The sequence below is a fragment of the Leptodactylus fuscus genome, chromosome 1 (assembly GCF_031893055.1).
Source record: "Leptodactylus fuscus isolate aLepFus1 chromosome 1, aLepFus1.hap2, whole genome shotgun sequence".
Classification (NCBI taxonomy): Eukaryota; Metazoa; Chordata; class Amphibia; order Anura; family Leptodactylidae; genus Leptodactylus; species Leptodactylus fuscus.
In genome coordinates, this window is record NC_134265.1 from 277,381,621 (window position 1) to 277,407,571 (window position 25,951).

The 25,951-nt window shown below is 41.5% G+C and overlaps 1 protein-coding gene across 1 annotated transcript in view; it reads right to left on the reverse strand.

Annotated features, from left to right (window-relative positions):
- RNF150 (ring finger protein 150) overlaps positions 1 to 25,951 on the reverse strand; it is a 118,298-nt gene that overhangs the window by 13,154 nt on the left and 79,193 nt on the right. The window contains exons 3-6 of the mRNA XM_075257619.1: positions 19,593 to 19,664; positions 15,972 to 16,054; positions 5,943 to 6,039; positions 4,506 to 4,713 (exon numbers count right to left, since the gene is read on the reverse strand). Coding sequence (XP_075113720.1) covers positions 4,506 to 4,713; positions 5,943 to 6,039; positions 15,972 to 16,054; positions 19,593 to 19,664 — 460 coding nt within the window. The remainder of the gene's footprint in view (positions 1 to 4,505; positions 4,714 to 5,942; positions 6,040 to 15,971; positions 16,055 to 19,592; positions 19,665 to 25,951) is intronic.

The window sequence follows — 25,951 nt, forward strand, 5'->3', positions numbered from 1 at the left end:
TGAACTATTTATATGCTTAAAAATATAAAACAAGTTAATATAACATAGGATATAAAATACATGCAATGCTGATAGCTCCTCCTTATAACTCTACATCCAGCCCTACAATCTGATCCTCCAAACCCCCCCCCCCCCACACACACACAAACACTACAAAAAAAGTGTAATCTATTCTAATATACTCCCCATCTTACTCATTCCTTTTGGGATGAGAGGCGGCATTTCAAGCCTATTTAGACCTTTTCTTTAGACCTAGGCTTAAAACCACAATAATCAGAACTTTTTATAGGTGATACATTTATGGTCATAGACCTCTCTCCTGGGACCCCATCAATCACCAGAATGAGGGTCTCATATCTTCCATCTGAATATAGCTATGGTTATGCATATGTGCTACTGCTCCACTCGATAGCTATAGGACTGAGGCAAGTAGCTAGGTACTGAGACCCCAAGTCTTCACACAGTGCTCATAGGAAGGTCTTCCCCATTATTGAACGGGACACTAAAAAATTCAGAAACTTAACATTCAAGTTCAGTTGTCCGTGAATGTCACAGGGAACTACATCCCATAGGGGAACCTTCTCAGACAATGTTACACTAGCATAAAGCAACAGAGATATAACTACTAGTATAGCATAGTAAAGTATAACTAGTATATGAAGGACCTCTAAACACCATCAATGCTGAAGAAGTACTGGAAACACTGCATACTCAGTTGAGGGATTCTCCGACCTTCTAACAGGACAACGCCATGTGTTATCTTTGGACATAAGTGGTAATTCTGCTGCCCAACTAGAGAATATTTCACACAGCTCAGTTCCAAACCGGGTTGATACAACACCCTGAGGACACCTTCTTTGTTTATGTCTAAGGCTGAAAAACTATCTTCATATACACAGTATGAGTCACTGCGAGATATCACGCACTGAAGTCATATTTAGTGATTGCCATTACTTTGCTTCATTAACCAAATTCAGAGGACGTTACAGAGATTTCAGCACTTTAGTGCAGTGTAGTTGCCTATTTTTGCTTTCCTTACATATTCCATTGTTCTTATTTGGCCTGGAGAAACGGTGAAACCAAATGCCATAAATCTCAACTAGATATCTCATAGATATTGAAGGTATACGATAATGAATGAATACTATATAAATACTATAACTCAGACTGGGGTCACTTGGACCTACCAAAATACACCATTCTGAGGAGCCATTACTACTGTACTCAGCTTGTGGGGTGAATTTGTACATTTGGTTTTCACACCGCCTGATTGACGCTTATTCTTGCTTGGCTAAGTTCATAGTCGAACTGGTTTCGATCATCTTCAATTTTTCTCCACCTTCTATATCACAACTCCACCACCGACTGATTAAGTCACTAAATGATGATCAATGAGTCTTATTAAATCAAATCATCATGCGTTAGAGAGCTATTGAAATAAGCCTAAGGGTCTATTCACACGGAGGAATTTGGTGTGGAATTTCAGCGCTGAAAAAAAAGCCTCCCATTTGCAGCATCCCAGAGCAATGCTGCTATATGTCTTGTGTTTGTTACATGTACCCCGGGGTTGTCTTGTGTGTCTTGTCTGTGTATGTGTACAATGTGTCAGCCATTTTACTGTACATACGCACTTATCTTTGCACCTTCTTGTTGTTTGAATGATGCATACAACCTCATGAGCAATCACAGGCCACAGGGCGGGGTATAAGGAAAGGGTTTATATTCTCTAGCAGCTGTAGGAAAGTTAGTCCAGCAGTGTAGAAGTCCAGAAGTTGGAAGCCCAGTCCAGCAGTTGGAAGCCCAGTCCAGCAGTTGGAAGCCCAGTCCAGCAGTTGGAAGCCCAGTTCAGCGGTGTAGAGGGTCAGCGGTTAGTAGTCGGGTCCAGTGATTCAAGAGTATAGAAGTTCAGCACCAGACACTTTGCTGAGTGAGACATCACGAGAACTCATCCTAGAAGCTAAAGATATAAGCCATCTTATTCTAAGGTACAACCGGAGGCTGCCCCGGAGTTAGTGAGAGAACTTTGGGGGTTCCTGAGGGACATTTTTGTTGGTGCCATTAGGAGCTACAGAGGTACCTTGGAGGCTCAGGACCCACAGCCCCTTACAGTCCCCTATCTGCTGAGTTAGGGAGTGTTACGAGAGGAGGAGAGGAGAAAAGTATGTTAAAGAGGACCTTTCACCATATCCGGCCACAGGCAGTGTTATATACTGCCGGAAAGCTGACAGTGCGCTGAGTTCAGCACACTGTCGGCTTTCCCGATCTGTGCCCGGTGTGAAGAGCTTACGGTCCGGTACCGTAGCTCTTCTATGGTCAGAAGGGCGTTTCTGACCATTAGCCAGAGACGTCCTTCTGCCTCGCGGCGCCTATCGCGCTGTGCTGTGGAGCGGGGAGGAACGCCCCCTCCCTCTCCTGATAATGCTCGTCTATGGACGAGTACTGCGAGCAGAGGGAGGGGGCGTTCCTCCCCGCTCCACAGCACAGCGTGATAGGCGCCGCGAGGCAGAAGGACGTCTCTGGCTAATGGTCAGAAACGCCCTTCTGACCATAGAAGAGCTACGGTACCGGACCGTAAGCTCTTCACACCGGGCACAGATCGGGAAAGCCGACAGTGTGCTGAACTCAGCGCACTGTCAGCTTTCCGGCAGTATATAACACTGCATGTGCCCAGATATGGTGAAAGGTCCTCTTTAAGTACTACAGTGTCTATTCTACCGTGGCTAAACTATTAAATCTGGCACTTTGTGCATTAAGCTATATGCTGTAACCATGTTACAAATCTGCTGGAGCATCTGTTGGCATTCAATAAAAGTTATTTGGTTTACCCCTACAACTGTCTGGACTCTTGAGTCATTGGCCTGCATCACCATCAGGGCATCTCCTGAACAACATCCACACGGCTCAATATCGAGAGGTCCCCTCTCCTACAAGGAGTACCCCGAGGAAAAACAAGAACTGCAGGCGTCCGTGTTTACTTCACAGCCTTGTGGAGGATTCGGAGTGTGTGAATAGCGCGCCAGGCCTATCAGGTGGCACAGCCCGTGTCACCGTATTCCGTACTCTCTGATGCACCTCTGCTGAATTGCTGCACATTGACTTCAATGGGTTCCTTTTTCTGCTAGCAGAAAAAGGAACCCATTGAGGTCAATGGGAGGCTTTTTTTTCAGAGCTGAAATTCCATACCAAATTCCTCACCATTTCCCTCCGTGTGAACGGAACCTAAAGAGTTATTCCCATATTGGCAAAATATTGTCAGGATGGGAGTAAGTGCCTGTAAGTCTTGATCATCACAGCAAGACTTATGGTAACAGCCGAGCAGTGGGCTCAACCTTGTTTTTGTAACTCTCATAGAGGTAAAGGGGAGCTAAGGGATCAGTGTAGCATTTTTAGCAATGAATGTAAGGCTATTTAGAATTTCTTACTCAATAACCTGTAACATCCGGCCACAGCATTTCCAACTGTATTTTCTGCAGTAAAAATGTCTTAAAAACTGCTATTAAAAATATCACGAAAAGACCATAAAAACATGTAGTATGAAAGCAGTCTAAGAGCTGAATTTTGAATAGAAATATGTTAGGAATTCCTGGCACCACATTTGTCGGTTTATTTATATATTCCCGAGAGAACCCCTTTAACTTGAAATTCTGACTACCGGTAATAAAAACTATTTATTAGAGCTATTTTGCATGTATTATCATATTCACAAATCTGAAAATTCAATACATAATGAATTTCTTTAGCATTTTCCAGTCTATAACACAGGAGTCAGTGGTGCTCATTTATCTCTTATGTCCTCTTGACCACCAAGTATGAATGTTAGCTCTGTCTTTAATAGATTTTCATGCCACATAGGGAAAATAGCAAGGTTTGATGGGATTTGTAGTCTGGGGGCTTTATGATGCCTACAAAAACATGCATGCACTAAATATGGGACTGTACACTTGTATAAACCAGCTTATCTCTGTTTAGGCTCATTCACCACAGTATTGGCTTCACAACTGGAGCCAATGCAAGTTAATGGAGCTTGTCCTACATGTGTATGTCTATATGCATCATGCACTATAGAATGTTATCCAGCATGCATATTTTTCATACAGAATGATAATCCATTTGTAAACATGGTGAAAATATATTTATAGAGCTTAGTGTGGTCTTCACTTAAAAAAAACATGTATTAAATATAACCTGGTTTCCAAAGCCCATGAAAGAGATTTATCAGTATCCATATGATAAATGATAACTGTAAGAGAAAATGTTTCTATGTCCCCCATTCACTAGAGAAGGGGTCACACAATTGCACTGTCACTCCATTCAATCTATCTGGGACTGACAGTAATAGCCAAGTACAACGCTTGGCTATTTTTGGCAGTCCTATAGACTTTGAACAAAATAGTTGTTCATATGTGTGATCACTGCTCTATTTTTAAATGAGAGACATAGACCCCCATTCCTGTGAACAGGGGAGGGTGGTTCCCAGAAATGGAATGTCAAAAAAGAGTACTTACTGCTTGCAGTGTAGCTGACCTCTCCGACTTGAGGAAGGACATCAGCATCTTGGATGATCTGTAAAACACTTACAGTGCGGACAGTGGGGTCTATTCCTACTGAACTTTCATTCACAGTGACGTCACTGGCTCCTGTAATTTGATTGGTTGGTGGTCCTACTGAACCATCAAAGTCTGGAGTGATGTCATCTAAGCAATCTGCATTTGGCTGTTTGAGAAAATATTTGGGAAAACAGTTTTAACATTTGATACAGGGAATATTTAGCATGTCCATTTAGTATTATAATCACCTTACCCATACCAGCGGTAACATCTTTACATTAGTATATAAATAATATATTATATTATATAGTATTTATCACACACATGTACACACAGTATTCAGGAGACTACTTGGGTAGGCAGAAAATCTTGAACATAAAGCCTTGTAAAGGAGAAAACAACTTAGGACTGTGTAAGGTAAACGCCAAATAATCTTTATCTAGGATGTATTGCCATGTATGAGTCTGTACATGGCGATTCACAGAGACTTACCGTATATACGATCGGATCGGAGTGATTGGAGAGATCTCACACAGAGACATTTACCAGAAGAAGGTGAGAGACACATGGGGGAATTTTGTCCAAAATGTATTGCACAATGCTTGATAAATTTGGAGCATCTTCTAGTCTAGCACTAATGTTGTTAGATGTTACCCTACCAGCAACTGGAGTGAGACTGCAAAGATTTTTGTGACATTGTAAATAAAGTGATAAATATGATATAGTCTCTCTCTAAATGTTAGTTATGAAACGATTACGCATTTGTTCAGCACCCAAGTGATCAATCACATGTTTAGGCCTCGGGGTAAAAGAATTGTGCACACAATGGAGATGTCTTACATAGCTTCATTGTGTGCTTTCTCCTCAAATGACTATAAAAGTTATATCATACCAGCATTATAAACCAGTAATCTGACAGGTGAAGTGGACTCAGCACTTAGAGATTTCTCCAATACAACAACAATACTGCAGGTTTACCGGGATAATTGAAAAACAAACTGGAGGCCTTGTTTGGGGGAACGTGTCCTCTGTTCCCTTCAATCTTCAGACAGCTCAGGCCAGAAGTACAGGGTCACTGGTGGCCGCTGTGGCCAATCATTCATCTCAGCAGTCACGTGTTGGGTAGTGGTAATGTATCAGCAGTTACATCACCCAAACTTTACATACCCAAAATGTGGCCTTTGATGGCCACAGCTGGCACCTGATCTCATGTACTCCCTGAAGACTGGGAAGAATAGGGAAAGCACCTCCGGAAATTGAGGTTCGGGGGAAGGTGGTTATCATTTATTTCTTATTTGACTCCACCCTTGTTAGTTTTTCAATTATCCCAGAAAACCCCTTTAATATTTTGACAACATAGATAATGTCTGTGTTCCTTATGTCCTACAGTCTTACCGGAAAACCCAGAGCTTTGAGAATGTTCATTTTACACATTGGACACGTGCGGTGATCTAATAACCAGGGGTCCACACAAGATTTATGGAACAGATGTCTGTAAAAAGAGCAGAAAGTAAAATAAGAAATCTCTCCAGTACAACACAATTCGACCATATAGACTAGCTCCACAGAGATACTGTGAAACTGCAAGTGATTTTTTTTAGAATTTTAGCTATGACCTTGGTAAAATGTTAGAAGTACACCTTGGCTGGATCCTAATATGGACAAGTCAGGCCAGATCACTACTTTCAATGGGACCTGTCAATATAACAATAATCCAATGCCTTGTAAATGAATTATGAGACCCTAAACTAATACAGTCTAAACTCGAACTAGACGGTCTGAAACTACGCCAGATTTATCACAGTGTCTAAAGTTAATTGAAAAATCTGGTGTACTTTTGGGCTGTCTAACTTCACACCGCTTATTATTAGTGTCCAACAAAAAATATGCACAGTGGAGTGAAGTTTACTAACCCATATACACCAGTTTTCTGGTGCAGATGACACAGCTCTGGACTTGGTAGGCCAAACCACCAATCCTGACCCTGCTATTTTTCCACAACCCAACTTTCACTCCAACTCCTGCTCCAACAGCCATGGTCAGGCAGAAGCAGTAAAGTCATTAAACTGATTTCCTATGAAAGTATATATCCATCTAATTAATTATATGTGTAATTTTTCATATATATATATATATATATATATATATATATATATATATATATATGATAACAATATTAATAAGTGTATACTATAATTAAAAATAATTAATCATTTTAATTTAAAAATAGGTCAGTAACTTTTTTCTGACTCAAACTTGGTCCTGACTCTGTCTCAATGACTCCGACTCCACAGCCCTAGGAGATGCACCACGTGTACTATGTGTTCTAGACACTTTCTGTGCATTTCAGAAATTGGCACCAATAAGTAGGTTTAACCAGTAGGTGGCGTATAATTCGACCAATTGATGAAGATGCACCAAATGTATCATACAGCATGAGCCATTTTGATAAATTTTGTGCATTATCAGACTAAATCTACTTGAAATAAATGTATTTGCTCATGCATCAAGGCATTGATGTGCAGCTTTAGGTCTATTTAGACTGATCCCTGTAAGCATAACTTTATTTTATCTTCTTCTACCACCTGAAGATGAAAGCACGGGGCTGGCAGACTCCTGGTGGTGTCAGAGCTGAGTCAGATAGTGATCAGTGCTGCTCTTAGAAGTATGTTTGCAATGGAGTATGGGATACAGCCTGCATTATAAAACCCATGGCATATGGTGCTGCCTTTACACATAAACAGTAAATCAGTAATAATATATAATAATAGAAGTAATAAAGCAATTTATTGGTGGAAGTTTCTAGATTAATACTAGTTAAACTCTTTTGTGTTCATGCTAATAATACTATGACTAGAGATACGCCAATCAGATTGAGTTGGGTTTGTTACAAATTCTCCAAAAATCTTGGTTTCAGCATAACCTGAGATTTCTGGAGTTCGCTACCCACAAATAACTATTGTGCTCTGAGGTCTGAAGGCCACCAAGGGTGGTGCGGTAAAATAAAAAATGCTTCACCTTCTGTCACCTCTTCCAGGTTCCCTTACAGTGTCTGTTGAGTGTTCACTGGGCTCTGTCGTGCTTTTTCACCTGCTTCTGTGACGTCACCTGGGGATTGCTTAGGCCTGTGAGACATTTGCATCAAAGTGTTATGATGTCAGCGTGCCCATGAGCCTCAGCAGTCCCCAGGCTTGTCACACTATAGAACCAGGCACAAAAGACCTGAAGATCCCAGAAAAGATGAGTGAAGGTAAGTAAGGCCCAACTTTGCAGAAATACAGCCTTTTTTTTTTTTTTTTTTTTAAATTATGCTGGGTTTTTTGAGCCAAAGCCAAAAATGGCTACAAAAGTCATGGTAAATATATAGGAAGTGCTTATACTTCTCCCTTCTGCTCAGTCCACTTCTGGCTTTGGCTCAAAAAACTGCAGCAAAATCTGCAACAAAAAAGGTGCGTTTCTGCAATGTGGGGTCTTGCTCTAAGGCTGGGGCCCCACAAGGCACAAACGCCGCGGTTTGTCGTTTTACACTCACAGCTTGCGGAAAAACATGCGCAGCCGACATGCTGTTATTTCCTAAACATTTGCCTTCTACATTTAAGATACCATAACATCAGTGTGATATCATACAAATGTCTTGTGTAAATGCAGCCAATCTATGGAAATTTTTGACAATCATCAGACAACACAAGACAACACAATTTCTAAAAGCAAATGATCATCTTTACATAGCCAAACAAGGTTTGTTTGTTTTTTAATAATGACTGGTAAATATTTATAAAATATGCAAACATTTCTGCAATGCCACATCCAAATATTAACCCTGTCATCATCAGTCTTTCTAGAAAACCAATAATTGCAGTGCAGAGACAGCATATCCTACGTATGTACAGAAGTAACTTACGTAATACAGTATCTCCACACCCACACTGTAAATGTGTCTGCTGCTAGTTACAATGAACTCCCCTTGGAGATGTCTGTTTTTCATTTATACGCTATGTGGGGCTTCCTTGGACGGGAAGCAGCTGAGCAAATTCTCAGTTTCCAGCACACACTTCCATGTTCTGGCTTCACATCCACAGCTTAAAAAGCATTGCCAACATTCCAAGCAGCTTCATTGTAATGTCTCAACTTGGAGCCGTCCAACATTTCCACGAGGTGGGGTACACATAACTTGTATGCTTGCAGGATGGCTTTCATTAGACAATGATGTCATACTATACAGCTATTAACATCATTATACTGGTAACAGAAGCGCAGCTGAGGGTTGTCTTTTGTGAAGCTTCACACGATTATGCTGTACATCTGTTAGAAGATGCATATAGTATAACCTGCAGGGAGTAGTCCTATAGCCTGTACACTAATACAAACTGACCTCCAAGGAAGTAACCAGAATTGCATTAAATTAAGCAAATATAATCGCTGCATTCTTGGCATGTACAAAGAATAAGAGCGCAGTGATCAGACCACATCGCCCCCTTGTTAACTTTCAGGAGTATTCCAGGAGTATACTACTGGTGAACTGTCCTTACCATAGGTCATCTATAGTAGATCGGCAAGGGTCCAGTTTTTTGCAGCAGCCACCGCGACTAATGCAGCTACCAAAGGTACCGCAAGATCAGTGTTGTTGACTCGAAAGGGACTGAGCTTGCATAACTTTTTACAGCTACATAATACATAGTACTGCGCCTTTTCCAGGACATTGCATACAGCTAACGGGTATTGGCGAGTGAATTTGTCCCCTGCCAATCTGTTATTGGTTACTTGTTTTAAAGATAGGTAATCGATAATATCCTCCTAGCATATCCCCTTAAAAAGGTACACCTTGGAACATTAGCCAAACTACATGACCATCTAAGGCAAAAAACACACAGAAATGCCATTTTCTGGTGCCAGGATGGTACCAATAAATAATACAGCCCATCCTACAAAAAACAAGACATTAACCAGGTGTGCAGATGGAAAGATAAAAATATGTTATGGCATTTAGAAGCTACATACATAATCTTTTTTTTTTTTTTTTCAAATAAAGTGTGTTTAGTTGCACAAAATTAGTAAAACAATATAAATTGTGTATGATCATAATTGTGTGTGTGTATATATATATATATATTTGTAAGCATATGGCAAACAGAACAAAATTTTTAATCAAAATAAAAATGCTAGAATTAGTTTATTTCTTTCAACTCCCCCGAAAGAGTTCATAAGATAAGTTATGGCGCCACTGATAAAGACTGAAAGCCCATCACAGATAAAAAAAAAAAAAAAAAAAAAAAAAAAACACAAACCCACAAACAGTAATAGAATCTAGCAGCTGTAAGGTCACGGCCGCCTATATTGATTTCTTTGTACATACGTTCGTCTTGACTGCCTTTTGCACAGCCCTTTGGGGTCATTTTAAAACTGTGTCTCTTAACCTTATTTAGGGAAGTATTCCCTAGTGAGAAATAGTGAGAAAGCAAGTAACCACAAAATATCAATCACTAATAAATGTTAACAAAATAAGGGTTTTTTGTAGCATCCATCAAAATTATTGCAATGGCCCCCTCATTGAGCCATTATGTAATAAAATGGTCCCCTTAGTGTTCTCACATGTAGTATAATGGCCCCCATATGTAGTAAAATGGTCCCCTTAGTGCCCTTATATGTAATATAATGGCCCATCAGTGCCCCCACATGTAGTATAATGGCCCGCACTCAATATAATAGCCCCTCAGTGTCGAGACATGTAGTATAATGGTGCCTTCAGTGCCCTCACATGTAGTAAAATGGTCCCCTTGATGCTCCAACATGGGCAGGGGTGGACAGCGGTGCAGATATAGTTGAAATCAAGACACGCCACCCGGGATGGGGGGACAGTGCCCAAAATCTATTGGGAGCTACATATTTACTATTATATTCAAGTTAACTAGATGCATTTTTCTGTTTGCAAAACATTAATAAAATGGCCTCAACTATACATTTCTCTTGTACATTTTACTTTTTATGCAAACCATATTTTTATTGCAGTTTGTACTGAATCTAAATCACTTGTAAGCCTCCTTCATGTGCTGTGTTACAAAATGAAGCCCTGATATGTTGGCAGTATTTTTAGCGAGGAATGGATACGGACAAACACATAATTCATTCAGCTACTTCCCTTCTCAGCCAGCCCTGCACAGCCTGGAAATGAAAACCAGACTTATCTAAAGGGAGCTCAGTGTAACCAGCAACAGACACATTTACAGTCTGGGTGTGGAGACATTGTAAACTCTAGCACTTTCCCCATACGCTTACATTGGAGTTACTATTTACTAACATTGTACTGCAAGGCCTATCTGTAGAAGTAGTAGCATAGGCAACATAGGAAGGGCAGTCATTTTACGTAATAATGTTCTGATCATGCTACATATCTTATAAGATATTGGATACTGTTTTCTCTATAGATCAGGCATGTAAAGGGCCGCATGTGGCCCTTTACAGGCATATCTGCGGCCCACACAAAGTTTAGAGACTTTTGTTAGAGACAAAGTTTGAGACTTTTGTGCGGGCCACAGAGGTGCAAAACTCACGCTGCTACTCGCTGCTGTACGCTGCTGTGTAGACGTGATGTGACGTGATGACGTCACATTGCGTCTACAACTGTTAGTGCGCGCGAGAGAGAGAGGACTCGGAGTTGTCGGAGAAGGTAAGTTTAATGTGTGTACACATAGAGGTGGAACTGGGGGCAGATGAAGGAGGGGACAGCATGACACTGGGGGCAGAGATGGAGGGGACGGCATGACACTGGGGGCAGAGATGGAGAGGACATGAATCTGGGGCAGAGATGGAGAGGACATGAATCTGGGGGCAGAGATGGAGGGACATGACTCTGGGGGCAGAGATGGAGGGACATGAATCTGGGGCAGAGATGGAGAGGACATGAATCTGGGGGCAGAGATGGAGGGGACGGCATGACACTGGGGGCAGAGATTGAGGGGGACATGAATCTGGGGGCAGAGATGGAGGGGACATGAATATGGGGCAGAGATGGAGGGGACATGAATCTGGGGCAGAGATGGAGGGACATGAATCTGGGGGCAGAGATGGAGGGGACATGAATCTGGGGGCAGAGATGGAGGGGACATGAATATGGGGGCAGAGATGGGGGGGACATGAATATGGGGCAGAGATGAGGGGGACATGAATATGGGGGCAGAGATGGGGGGGACATGAATATGGGGGCAGAGATGGGGGGATATGAATTGGGGGGGCAGAGATGGAGGGGACATGAAACTGGGGGCAGAGATGGAGGGGGGACATGAAACTGGGGGCAGATGAAGGGTGTATATGTAAACAGATAATTTTCTTTTATGAAACTAACAAAATCTTCTCAGAGAACAAGGCTGACTGATCACCACTTATCATCTTTGATCAAAGTAGGCACTGCGTTGTCATTTCAGCCTGATATACCAACAATTGTTAGCACAAAGAGGTGTCAAGCCTCAGGACAAAATACTAAAAAAGATTGAAAAAAATGACAGCAAATAAATGTTTAGTTTTTAATTGCTGCATTTTTGTTAAATATATTAGTTGCTGTTGCGCACTGCAAATATATGTTGCTGTTACATATTACTACTTCATATCTTGTTTTCATGACTGCTGTTAAAATACGTGTGTGACATTAGCTGCTGTGTGCGGCCCTCGCAACAACCTCTTGTTACTCATGTGGCCCTCGGGGTACCCTGAGTTTGACATGCCTGCTATAGATATTATTCTAATGGAAACATAATATATAAAATAACTAGCATCTGCCCGCGACTTCATCTGGGGGTTGGTATTGGTGCTGAGCCACGTATATTTAGCCAATTGCTGTTGTGGATGATCTGCCTGCTCCTGCGTCTCGGCTCCACTACATGGCAGCATATGCGCAGCATACTTAGTTGTATGTACATCTCTGCATATGGAGAGCATACTCAGCTGTGCTACAGCGCAGCCTAAGCTCTGCTACATCTGGCCATTTGGATTATAGGGGTATTCTTATGTCAATGTCTGAGCAGCTTCTGTGGTGGAATCGGCTGAACGGATGTTGCAGCCTGCTCCCGCATCTCTGCTCTGCTACATTGCTGCATATGAATAGGATACCCAGCTGTATGTACATGTACTGCCTAGCATGATCCTATCCTTTAGTGTTGTGTGAACCTTATTCGCTTCACTGTGGTCATGTAGTGACGTAATTTACCGGGATAAAAAGTAGCCTACGTTTTAATCGGGGTTCCTATCTAAGTATGTGCAAATTTCATGCAAATCCGTTCAGCCGTTTTTGAGTGATTGAGGAACAAACATCCAAACACACAAACCTTCACATTTATAATATTAGTAGGATAGGATATGTAATTAATATGCAAATATTGCAATTATTTTCTTTGTAAAGGTCTACTACCATGAAGCAAAAGGGAAACCCATGCAGTAATATGAAGCCTTTGGACTCTTCTTTACATATCTTACACAAACAATAAAGCCTCGTTCACATCTATGTTTGGTAATCCATTTGGGGAGTCTACATGGGGATCCTTCGAACGGACTACCGAACGCATTTGCAACCGGTGTGCTGTTAAAGCACACGGATCCCCATAGACTATAACGGGGTCCGTGTGCTGGCCGCAAGATCTCCATAGGGAACATGCGGACAGAAAAGTACTTGACAATCTACTTTTCTGTCCGCATGGCTCATGCACATGTATCCCCATAGACTATAATGGGGATTGTCTGCTTGCCGCGAGATCCCTACAGGGAACAGGTGGACAGGAAAGTACTTCATGATCTACTTTTCTGTCTGCACGGCTCGTGCGGAGATCTCACAGCAAGCCCATGTACCCCATTATAATCTATGGGGTCCATGTGCTTTCACTACACACCACTTGCAAATGCATTCGGTAGTACATTCGGGGGTGTCCATGCGGACTCCCCGGAACGGAATACCATCGCATTTTTGAACCAAGGGTAAGGCTAGTTCCACATAAGCCTATGTCACTGTATGCAAAATATGGATCCATAATCACGCACATATTTATGCACGCACATATTTATGCGCCCTACCCTGTATATGCGCGCACATATTTATGCGCGCATATATTTATGCGCCCTACCCTGTATATGCGCGCACATATTTATGCCCGCACATATTTATGCGCCCTACCCTGTATATGCGCGCACATTTTTGCGCCCACATATATATGCGTCCACATATATATGCGCCCACATATTACCCTGTATATGCGCGTACATATTTATGCGCCCTACCCTGTATATGGATCCGATCGCAGCCCACTGCATTAGCATCACATCTTTCTATATGGTTGGTTTCACAATTTATTTATGGGCTCCTTCACCATTTATGCATTTAACAGATCCCTCTGATAGATGCCACACAGTGACTCACAGTGTCCCCTTGTATAAAAGAAAAAAAAGTAGATATTTAATGTATACTTTATTTTTTTTTACTGAATATATGCAAGGAACAGCGTGGTCTATTCTATAAAACTGTACCTTTTTTTTTTTTTTTTTTTTTTTTATAGTATAGAGCCAGAGAGAAACCAATAGGACACTCTTTTGACCCCCCATCTGGCTAGTCTACATCTAGCATGCATACTGTGAGCTTTTCTGATGTACACAATACCATATATCACAAATGTAAAGTGAACCCAACCTAACACTGATTTGTATTTTTGTCAGTCAGATATCTGATGGAAGCCTGAAAAATCAAATAGAATGCACAAAACTACTATTAAAAGAAAAATTATATTTATTAAATTAAAAAATAGAGAAGTTAGTGAACCAACAAACAGTGGGGTGGAATACTATCACCTACAATAGTATACATGTACTGCCCAACCTGAACTGAGCATGCATGTGAATGGATGGTAAACCCTTGCAGACAGAGCCCTATATCACGCTGTACCAGTTGGTTATTATTAATATTGTACTCATTTGTGTATTACATGTAAACCTTCAAATGTACAGCAGTATGGAATTAAATAATTCTGGTAAGATAGCTGTGTAACAGCTGGATATTTGTGGCTATATCAACAGGATATATCCACTTCTGGGGCACACATCTTACCCTGACCTATGTTTTGTGGCCATAGTGATAGGAGAGATGTTGTCCCGCATCTATTGGGTATTTATGGTATATTCTATGGATGGAGCTGTAAATGTCTATGTGGGGATACTCCTTTTCATACTGACACTTTGGAGAATAGACCAGTATATAGTAACCAAGTAATAAAGTAATTGCATCTTTACCAATTTGTCAGGAAGAACAATGGAAAACTTATACGTCCAAGTTAGGTACCGTAAGAGTAGCTGACTATGCCTACCGACATGGCTGGGACTGCAGGATCCCAACATGGGCAAATTGGTTGGGATATTTTCCCAGAGCATATGCTGCCAGTACCCTACAGTGGCATGGTTTTAGTATCAGATGCAAAATAGTATATTGCCTGTGGAAACCACAGCAGGAAACCTGAAGTGCTTTCTGCCATAGTTTCCATCAGTTCTTCATGCCGATCAAACTCTTCACATGTGTTTGCACTTCTTTTTTTTTTAGTGTGCGTAAAGGGGTTGTCCCATCAAAAGGATCCTATCTATACTGGTAGCTTATGTAAATTGAAGCCTTTTTCTAAATATATTGCTTTAGAAATGCTGCTTTGTTTGCCTGTTATGTGACCTTATTCCTTCCATTGTTTACTCCAGTTTTGTAACAACCACGGACGTGTGAGATAGGACAAGTGACATCACTCACTCAGTGCCAGCAGGACACTCCGTTCAGCTAAATACACTTTGCTGATAAAGTGGAGTCTGTTATCTCTCTAACTAAACACACAGATAACACTGAATCACTTCTGTACAAGAATCTGCAGATTTTCTGACTTGCAGAAGTGTTGTTTGTCCCGTTCAGCAGGAGGGAGGGGGAGGGAGAAGCAGAATATAGGAAGTGAGAAGCAGACACTGCGTACAGCCTGGCTGAAAGGCTGAGATGAGAGAACCCCTTTAAAATGAATCGTCAGTCACTACCATTGAAAAAAATGGGCGGCTTGGTCTGTTTTTTGGAGCAAATTTTGAGGCCAAAAAAGCCTCAAACTCACATCCAAAAATGCAGTACCTTATTAAGTATAGAAAATCTACATTAAGACTGCATAGAAAGTAATAAAATAAAATCACAATGGTCAGACTAAAATTTAAAAATATTTTGCCACAACACAGTTAATGCTTGTTTTCTTCTGATTTACTTTCCTCTTGCATGATAAATGGCATCCAATAGTCAGCCTACAGTTATAAAAGAAAACTGCAACCTCATTTTATTGTTTACAAAGTCTGCACTGCTTCAACTCATAAAATATGTCAGAGCTTGGCATGTTTTCCAGCGCACATGCTGATATAAGCTGTGCCAGCAATGTATCAACTCACCGGCACGGCAAGATTCGGACAACATCATTAGGTTTATATCCTTCAATACATACAGCGCAGTTATCAAAATCTGGCTCCGTCTCCTGTAACAAAGACAGCAACAATTAGAAGTGTTTGTTAAATGGCCTGTTTATTCTGGCTGATCCATATGGAGAGGTGAAAGAACAGTCAAAAGAGCACTAAAATGGTGCAGAAATACTAAGCTACTATATTATTACTCATATTCCTTCTGAAAACTAAACTATATGCACACTCTAGTGATCAATTTACCAACAAATAATTATAATGGAGATTTTGCATGCTCCACGTCAGATTGTGAGCAGTTTACAATATCTACTTTTGTCTTACTATAGGAAAACAAAATGTGCCAGAATGTCACATGTTTGGCGCAAGAAAGGGGCTTTCTGACAATATCGTCCCTCTATGTCAGAAAACTGAGTGATTGATCCATAGTCAGCTTCTCTGTGCTCCTAGGGCAGGCTCACATACCAGATCACCAACCCTCGTCTGTGGTTGCCAGATTATTTAACAAGCCAGTACATGAATACTCATTGATATAAAAAAAATAAGACAGACTAGTCATTGAGGTGACAATTCCCGTGAAAGTGGCAATAGTGACTATATAGTTAGTAAAGGACTGAATTGCTCATTCAGTGACATGCCATATCACCAAAACATCCCGGTGATTTTACATCTGCTTTAGGTTTAGTCAATAAAACTGAAAAAACCAGCAGGAGTCAATGGGAGGCGGAAAAACCGCTAGCAGTTTTTTCAAGGTCCATGCACTGTGCTGGAAGAAAAAAACATTTGCTAATTCCTGAAGCAGATTTTTTCCTCTCCAAAATCCTCGCCAAAAAACTCTGTGTGCATTGATCCTAGAGCTTCCTATATTTTTCCAATTTTCATTTTTAGCCACTCATGTCTTTGGCTCAAAAAAATGCAACAAAATTTGCAACATAAAAAGCTACGTTTCCGCAATGTGGGGCCTCAGCCTTGCAGTGGCTACAGAAGGAATGGAAAATATAAAGAAAGCTTTTATACACATCCCTTCTACTTAATCTACTCCTGCCTTTGGCTCAAAGAGGCACAGCAAAATCTGCAACAACAAAAAAAGCAGGTTTTCCGTAACGTGGAGCCTTAGGCTAAGGTGGAAACACAGTGCTAAAGTGCTGCGGGAAGAACCGCAGCATGAACGCATTGCGGTTCTTCCTGCAGCGCTTTCAACAGAAAGTTCACTGAGTTTTCTTCCGCGGACTTTCTGTTACAATTATATCTATAGGAAAGCCACCGGCGTTTCCGTAGATATTATTGACATGCTGCGATTTTCAAAACCGCAACCGCAAGCATGTCCACACTGTGATTTTTTCCGGAAAGTGGGCATGGAATTCGCATGAATCCCATCTATTTTGCAAATACTGTATAAAACGCCACGTCCAAATTGCGGCATTTCCGGCCAGTGGGGCCCCAGCCTAAGCCCCACTCTGAAAAGCACAATTGCCAAAGAGAGAGGAGGTTCATAGTAAAACCTAAAAACCCTATTTGGGCTATGAATTAGGCCAATAATCAGGAACAAGCTTTCCTAGATGTACTTAAAATGGAGTGATTGAAACATACTCATCCTGCAACAGACATGTCAATGAAAAGGTTAAAATATTGCCTAAATGGCCTAATGGTTAAGGGGTTAATTATGTTCAATAGAAACAATATCAACCAGCGGTTTATTACCTGGAATTGCTTGTTTCAGAGAAATTAACATTTAGTAATAACACCGGTTTGTCATGTTGGTTGGGAAATCAATACATCAATGGCCAGGAAATGCAAAGACAAGACAAGACATCTGATTCTGTCAACTGGGAAGAAATCCTTCAAGCATACACTTAAAGGGAAACTGTCATGGCAAGTTAGGATACACTAAACCCCCCAAAGGTCCTTATGGAGTAGAGGCTTAGTGTCCCGAATTGCCTTGTCATAACACAATCCATGGCTATATTAATGATAAAAAGGCTTTATATTCACCTAGAGATGAGTTGCATTGGAGCCTAGCGCCCGCGCTGTTCTTCAGTGAAGCTAGATATGTACACCTCGGTTTTACTGGCGTGTACTCCTTTGGCCTAACTTAAAGGGATCCTATCATACAACCCCTTTTTTTGTGAGTAACACGTCAGAATAGCCTTAAGAAAGGCTATTCGTCTCCTACCTTTCATTGCCTTCTCCTTGCCGCCGCTTGCACAGTATTGTAAGCGGCCATTTTCTCGTGGCCTGTGGGCATGCGCAGTCTACTCTGCCCAAGACCTGAGGCCTAGAAGTTACAAGCCACCGCCAGAAAAAGAGGATGAAGAGGACGCTGCTGACGAAGATGGAGGCGGCGCTGGAGAGAGTTCTCTCACAGCATTGGGGACGCCCCCAATGCTGTTTGAGCGCTGGGGTCCGCCCCCCAGTTCTGCGAGAGAAATCATTTGCATACCGACAAGAACCAGGATTCCTACAGAACGGCGGCGTGGAGAAGACAACGAAAGGTAGGAGAAGAATAGCCTTTCTTAAGCCTATTCCGACGTGTTACTCAGCAAAAAAAAGGGTTGTATGATAGGATCCCTTTAAGAACTGCACTGTCACAGGGAGGAAAGACAAGAGGTTATTATAAAGCTTTCTATTTTTAATGCGGCTGTGGATTGCGTTATAATGGTAATTTGGGACACTAAGCCCCTAGTCCATAAGGACATTTGGGTGGTTAGGCTCCCAAATCGCCCTTACAGGTTCCCTTTAAAGGGGTTGTCCCACGTCGCATACTCACCAGTCTTCGTTGTTGCAAATTCTTCTGTCTTCCGGCTTTGTTGCGTCATTGGTGGGCGGGGTCACATATGCAAAGCCAAGCGGCGAGATGCTGCTGGCCCTGCGTGTGCGCTCATAAACCAGTCTAGCCTTCACAATGCGAATACAGACCCGACATCCGCCTCTCTCTATTACAGCGGGTGCCGGTCTGTATTCGCATTGTGAAGGCTAGACTGGTGTATGAGCGCGCACGCAGGGCCAGCGGCATCTCGCTGCTTGTCTTATGCGTATGTGAATATGTGACCCGGCATCCGCTGTAATAGAGAGGCGGATGCCGGGGAGTGTAGACGCCGGCACAGACGCCAGCAACATCGCTATGCTTCTGCCCTGCAAGAAGCCAGCAGCGGCAGAAGCGATGCTGTTATTCCGCTCCTGCCGCTGCTGGCTTCATGCAGGGCAGAAGCATAGCGATATTGCTGGCATCTGTATTGCTGGCCTCTCTATTACAGCGGATGCCGGGTCTGTATTGGCGGCCCCTTCCCCCCAAAAGGGTAAACTACTCCCGCCCCCCCTCCAGGCTCGCTCCCGTACACTTAGCCCCTCCTCCCTCCTGAGAGCAGCAGATACATCACTTGACTTATGACAAGATAAGTCAAGGGATGTGTCCCAAAAAAATGAATAAAGTAAGATAGTGGACAAAGAAAGCAGTTTTGCTGAAGCAGTGTATTTAGGAAAAGTCTTACATCCACATTAACAAGCAGTATAGATAGGATCCTTGTGATGGGACAACCCCTTTAAGTGCACAACAGTCAGTGAAATGCTGTTAGTAAATAGAAATAATTAGATTATTACCTTATCTCCTTTTTTGATGGTTCTGACTTGAAGTTTGCTGATGGCTTTTTTTGCAGCATCCCCAAGCCGCCTCTGAATGCATAAAAAAGACCAGACATGAAATTGTTACACTGGATTTCTTACATATACATGGTTTTACTAGCTTTTCTGGTTACACAAAAGCTTATTGGGGCAGATTTACTATTGGAGTTACAACAAGACTTGGGCATCTTAGATGCATCTTCGGCACATCTAGCTTGAGCTAAAATACTTCTGACTGGCTATACATGTAGTCTTGGCTTCTCAGAAAAGGGCTACATGTGATAAATTGTGCCGAAAGTAAGCCAAGAGGAAATGTACACGTAGACATTCTAAAGATACACCATATTTATCATCCGGCATCAACCACTGCGATAAATCTGGAACATTTTCAGACTGTCTTAGTTTACAATGTCTAAGTCATTATTCACAAATAAAAGACAGACATGAATGTTTATGGGCCTATTCACATGTCTATTGTTTTAACACTTATTTTTTTTACTCTGTCTTTGTCAAAAACTAATTAGTTAATAAAACCAACACACTCTCTTTTTAGGCTGGGGCCCTATGTGGTGTAAACGCAGCAGTTTGGTGGAAATGCCACAGAAACCCCCACATATTTTACAATCACTGTCTGAGAAAAGGAGTTCCATATGATGGTCCTGGATAACCTCTTTAGGCTGAGGCCCCACGTTACGAAAACAGCACACCCAAAACGGCAACGTTTTACAGTACTTGCAAAGTGGATGGGATTCTTGCTAATCCCATCCACACATTGCAGAAAAATACACGCAGCAGAAATGCTGTGATTTCCAAAAACATTGGGTTTTTGGAAATCGTAGCATGTTCATTTATACCTTCCGAAACACTACTGGTTTCCCTATAAGTGTAGTGGAAGCAGAAAGTCAGGAGTGTAAACCTATGCGGGGAAAATCCTGATGCATTTCTGGCACGTTTTTTCCCTGCAGCCCACCACGTGGGGACTTAGCCTAAGGAACACAATTTAAACCAAAGGATCTTTAAAACAGGCTGATGTCTGAGTTATGTCCATTAAGATTGGATCAGTGAGCTGGGTCAGAAAACCAAGACCAATGAAATTCATTTTTTTAACTGTCCGTTAAAAATGGAGCCGAGACGCTTGGCCATCAAAATGAACAAACAGACACAGATTGGATGTACAATGACCATAAAACACAATTGATTCATCCATTTTTCAGCTGAAAAACAAGCACGGGCAAGTGAATAAGGTCTTACACAGACCAACGTATACATTTTTCAGGGATATTATGTCTGAATACAACAAAGCAGTATGAATTCGGTCTAACTATTAGTAAGTAGTAGTTACATAGTAAGGCCGGGTTCACATGGAGTATTTTGGTTCGTAATGTGGAATGTAGACGCCGCGGGAGGTTTTGCGGGCCGCAAAATCACGGCCGCAAAATAGCGCCGCGTATACGATACCGGCTCCCATTGAAAACAATGGGAGCGTATACGGCCCGCAAAACCTCCCGTGGCGTCTACGTTCCACATTACGAACCAAAATACTCCGTGTGAACCCGGCCTTAAGGATGTAAAAGATATATATTCATAAAGTTTAACCAGGGGATGGGAAAAGGCATGTAGGACATGATATTCTATACATTTCCAGCAGTAATAGTAGTACGTGGGCCATTGTATTAAACCATTTCAATAGTTTATTAAGGAGAATCAGAGGGAACTGAAACTTTTAGCTTAGACAATTTCCCACAGTGGATTCCCAGGGCAAACCACGATTTGCATGTTATTTCTGCTAAGACGGTCACTGAATAAGTGGATTGAAATGGACAAACCTAATGATTTAAGATGACAGTCTGGAGATGAAGGGTATGCTGAGTAATGGTGTGTCAGCTAAGTGGCTATGCCGCAAGATGGAAATTTGCTTTGACAGGTGCCAGTCACTACGAGACATACGTTATACTGTATGAAAAATACCTCTGTCTTGGTTATAGGGAACAACATAGTAAATAAAAAAAAACTGAAAAAATGCTAGAACTCTTATGAAAAAAGAATATATGGACACAGTTACCATAAAAAAATATTCCATCTCACCAAAACAAAGCTTTGCTATTTTCTCTAATGGAAAACCATCTTTGATAACAAGAGAATACAGATGACATACAGGACATTTTACATAGATCACATAGCCACTAAGGTTATGGGTCCTATCACTATAAGGGCTCGTTCACACGGAGTAAACGCGGCACGCAATGTGCCGCGTTTACGGGACGTTTGCACCGCGATTTTGACAGTGCATGTTTGCGTTCGCGTTAGCATTGCGTGTTGCGTTTACTCCGTGTGAACGAGTCCTGACAGTTTGGGAGTACAGATCGGCTTTGCTTTTGGAGTAACAGGTCTTTACTATAAACAGAGACAATATCACAGATAAAAAGACATTATAACAATGCTACAGGTACAAAGAGAACAAAAGTGCCAACCATCTTAAGTGGCTAACGGCAGAAACACTAGGCGCTCCCCAGTCTCGTGCGCCAGTCCTTTATCTCTTTAGGACAGGAAACGTGAGGTGTTCTGTACCTCTGGATACAATGAAGTTCACAATTAGGGAAGACCACAGAGTGTTCCACATAATGAGAAACAACCAGAATAGCCGCTGCATTATGTGCACTGGCCTTAGAATAATGGCAAACAGCAGGTCTCTTCCTCATCTGTAGACATATTTCTAAAACAGCCAACACGTCAAGGTGCTAAAAGACAAGACTGGGAACATTGTGTTCAGATGCTGGATCTTTCCAGCGGTGGCGGGAAGTAATCAAAACAGTCTTATTAATAGTCCTCAGCATGCAAACCCCTAAGAATAAGACTGCGCAGAAAGCCCAATGGCTGCTCTTATTCACGTATGAAACACACATACAAGAGTAAATAAAAGGAAGGATAGAGGCTTTGCAAATGCAGAACTACAAGTCTCAGAATGCCTTGGTTTTTTGGGGGGTTTTTTTGCTGAAACTCGGTTGAAAGTAATGAGAACCCAAGGGATGTATGATTCCTTTAACCCTTAAAGGGAATGTGTCACCAGTTAAATCAGTATCAAACTAATGATAGTATATTGTAGGGCAGCTTCTACACTTTCCAAAGATGCCTTTCCTATTCTTTGTTGTAGCTCCAGTTTAATGAAAATCAGCGTTTTATTAGTATTATTAATATTATGCAAATTATGGGCAACACGGTGGCTCAGTGGTTAGCACTGTAGCCTTGCAGCGCTGTAGTCCTGGAGTTTAAATCCCGCCAGGAACTCGCTCATCTCTAATCATAACCAATCTTCAGGTGGATTCCACTTGCAAAGCCCTTTGAAATGAATGGGAGCCAAAAAGCGCTGCAGAAAAGACCCCAGCCAGCGTTTCCATCGGTATGACATGCTGCAATTTATAAAAACACGTTTTTTGAAATTGCTGAATTTCTGTTGGAAATATATTCCTGCAATGCGTGAATGAGATTAGCCAGATCCCATCCACTTTGCAGGTACTGTAAAAGGTCACAGTTTTTGGCGCAGTGTGTCTGCCGCTGCCAAATTGTAGCATTTCCGAAACATGGATCCTCAGCCTAAAGGGCTTATCCAGGACCATCATATTGAGCTCAGCTTCCTCTTAGGTGGTGACATGACCATTGGTCACACGGTGTGGCTGCAGCTCAGTTTCATTCAAATGAATGGACTGCGCATGTATGTGTATATATATGTATAACATGTTAGCTAGGTGATGGATGCTAATAGGGGCTACTGTTGTTGGTGACTCTTCCCTTTCTGTATATTTGTATGCAAGTCACTTGTTGACTGCTCAACACATACACTGAAAGTCATATTTATGTATGGGATAGCTAAGATGATTGACAATAAAATGATGGTAGCCTTATGTTCCACGCTGTAACGGATAGTGAGATATGCATTCTGAAAGTCGAAAGTACAAAACATTGTTACCCTTTTGCTCAACAATGTATAGGGAAAGATATATAAGAGCTTAGAGGGGCAGTCACACGGAGTAATGTGGCGCTGATTCTGGCACAATAACTTGCGTAAAAATCAGCGCTCAAAAAAAACTCACACTGACTTCAAAGGGTTCCATTTTACGCGTGTAAAATTGAACCCATTGAAGTGAATGGGAGTCTTTTTTTCAGTGCTGATTTTTACGCAAGTTATTGTGCCAGAATCAGCACCGCATTACTCCGTGTGAATGCACCCTTAACCTCTGTAGGGATAGAGTAGGGGACATCAGGTGTCCCTGGTTGAAAAGAATACCTCACATAAGCTATGGATCCAAATGGATTTTCATATCTGATGTGTGGGGCTGAGCATGTGGATGGGGCTGCAGCTCTGCTCATATTACTTCAATAGGCACTGACTGCATACTCGCCCCTTTCATTACAGCAGATATATATATATATATATATATATATATATATATATATATATATTTGAATGATGGTAGCATATACAGAACTGCCAATTTTGCACCTATTCGGAAGGGTTATTTCTCTACTACTATTTGGGAAATACAACATTTTATATAGTATAGCAATCATATTTTGTTACTCTTTCGTATGATCATTTATAAGCTGTATGTCAGTACACCACACGGGGAAGGGCAGCAACAGAGCATCATTTCATGTAAGCCCTGGTGGCAATGTGCCAACAACCATCAGGAGGCTCTCCATAGGCGCTATAATGAATTCCACCTTCTTTAATACCTAAAGTGCTTCTGCTCCTAGAGAGAATACCAAATCCAGTTAATAAATGAATAATAAGAAAGTGCTGATCACCGACTTCCCTGATACAATGTTTACACCGTCTCCGAGGTTCAGCTTGACTTTAAAATCCCTTTCTCCTAATTAAGGAAATTATTTTTAATTGTGTCTCACTATTACACTTCACAGTACATGGACCTCTTCACGAGCAAGGGGCAACCATCAGAATTATAATGCGTTATGTATTGCTCTGGAATATATTCATATAATTGAATGGGTTTTGTTAAGCAGCAGATTATATGTGCAGCTAAAGAGGCAATGTACTAATGCAGTCTGAGCTCTTTATTCCACATGAGTGCCTGAGCCTTGATGGGTAGCATCCTATATGAGGAGGAAATCCGAACAGTCATTTTTTATCACATCAATAGGTGTAAGCAAGAGAAAACACCTCAATCTGCTTTTCTCTATCTCACACTGCAGATTTGGCATTGATATGGACAGTACTGCTTCCGACCTTACGTATAGAAGTATTGCTTCTTAGGGAAGAATATCTATGTGCAGATAGATGGCAGTACACAAGGGCTGTATACTAACACAGTCATATAGATTGCATGCACAGGAACGTACCCTGTACATTAACCCTAATCCTTCATGGCACCAAGTTTTGGAAGCAAAGCAAATTTTCCATTAACACCATCAGCAGAAATAAACAGAGCCGTGCTAACATTACTCTAAGTCACTAGACAGAGCTGTAGAAGCAGGTATATAACCTGCAACAAAGGAAAGAAATCGAAATCATTTTGCGGAGTATAATGAAATCTAATTCTGAAGCCAAATGTGTGAGAAAAACCAATTCCCATTAGAGCAGAAAGAGAAGCCTGAACAGCTATCTGTGGGAGTGAACGCTAAAGCTGAAAGCTTTGGGAAATTGGGCAAGGAGACAAGCAGCAGGAGGCAACATGAGCATGGCAAGTGGTAAGGGAGACGAGGACAAATATAGTTTTGGAAAATTCTAGAAAAATTGTTACTATGAAGCAATCACTTTTAATATCCTTATAGTTGTTCCAGAACACAAACTTTCTACAGTATAGTAAATGTACTTATGTATCCAGGCCTGATAGACCAATATAATGTGTGTATGACAAGTCTTCCTTACGACTACGGAGAGCATCTTGCCAAAGAAATACCACAGACGTACATGTTGAGACGTGTATTCTTACAAATTGTGCTTCACATCTCACGTCACTTGCACATTTGAGCAGACATAGGGCTATATTTTCGACTAAGAATCCTTTAGACATCATGTACACTAAATATTTGCAAAAAAGTAAATAAATACTGATATGTAAAGGGTATGGCCAGCCGCAAAAAATTGGCAAAAGGCTAGCAAGAGATTAAGGAAACACGCCAGTAAACATTTTTGGCCCTTCTGTTTGAAAATGAGCATGTGTATAGTGTACTGTCATTGAATAAATTATTGACAGCTTTTTATTGTGAAGTTATGTGGTCCCATCAGGAGCACTGATCTCCTATTTGTTGGTCGGATGTATGAGCAGGAAACACAATGCAAAGCTACAGTTTGACCTCCTGATCATGAAGGAAACACTGTG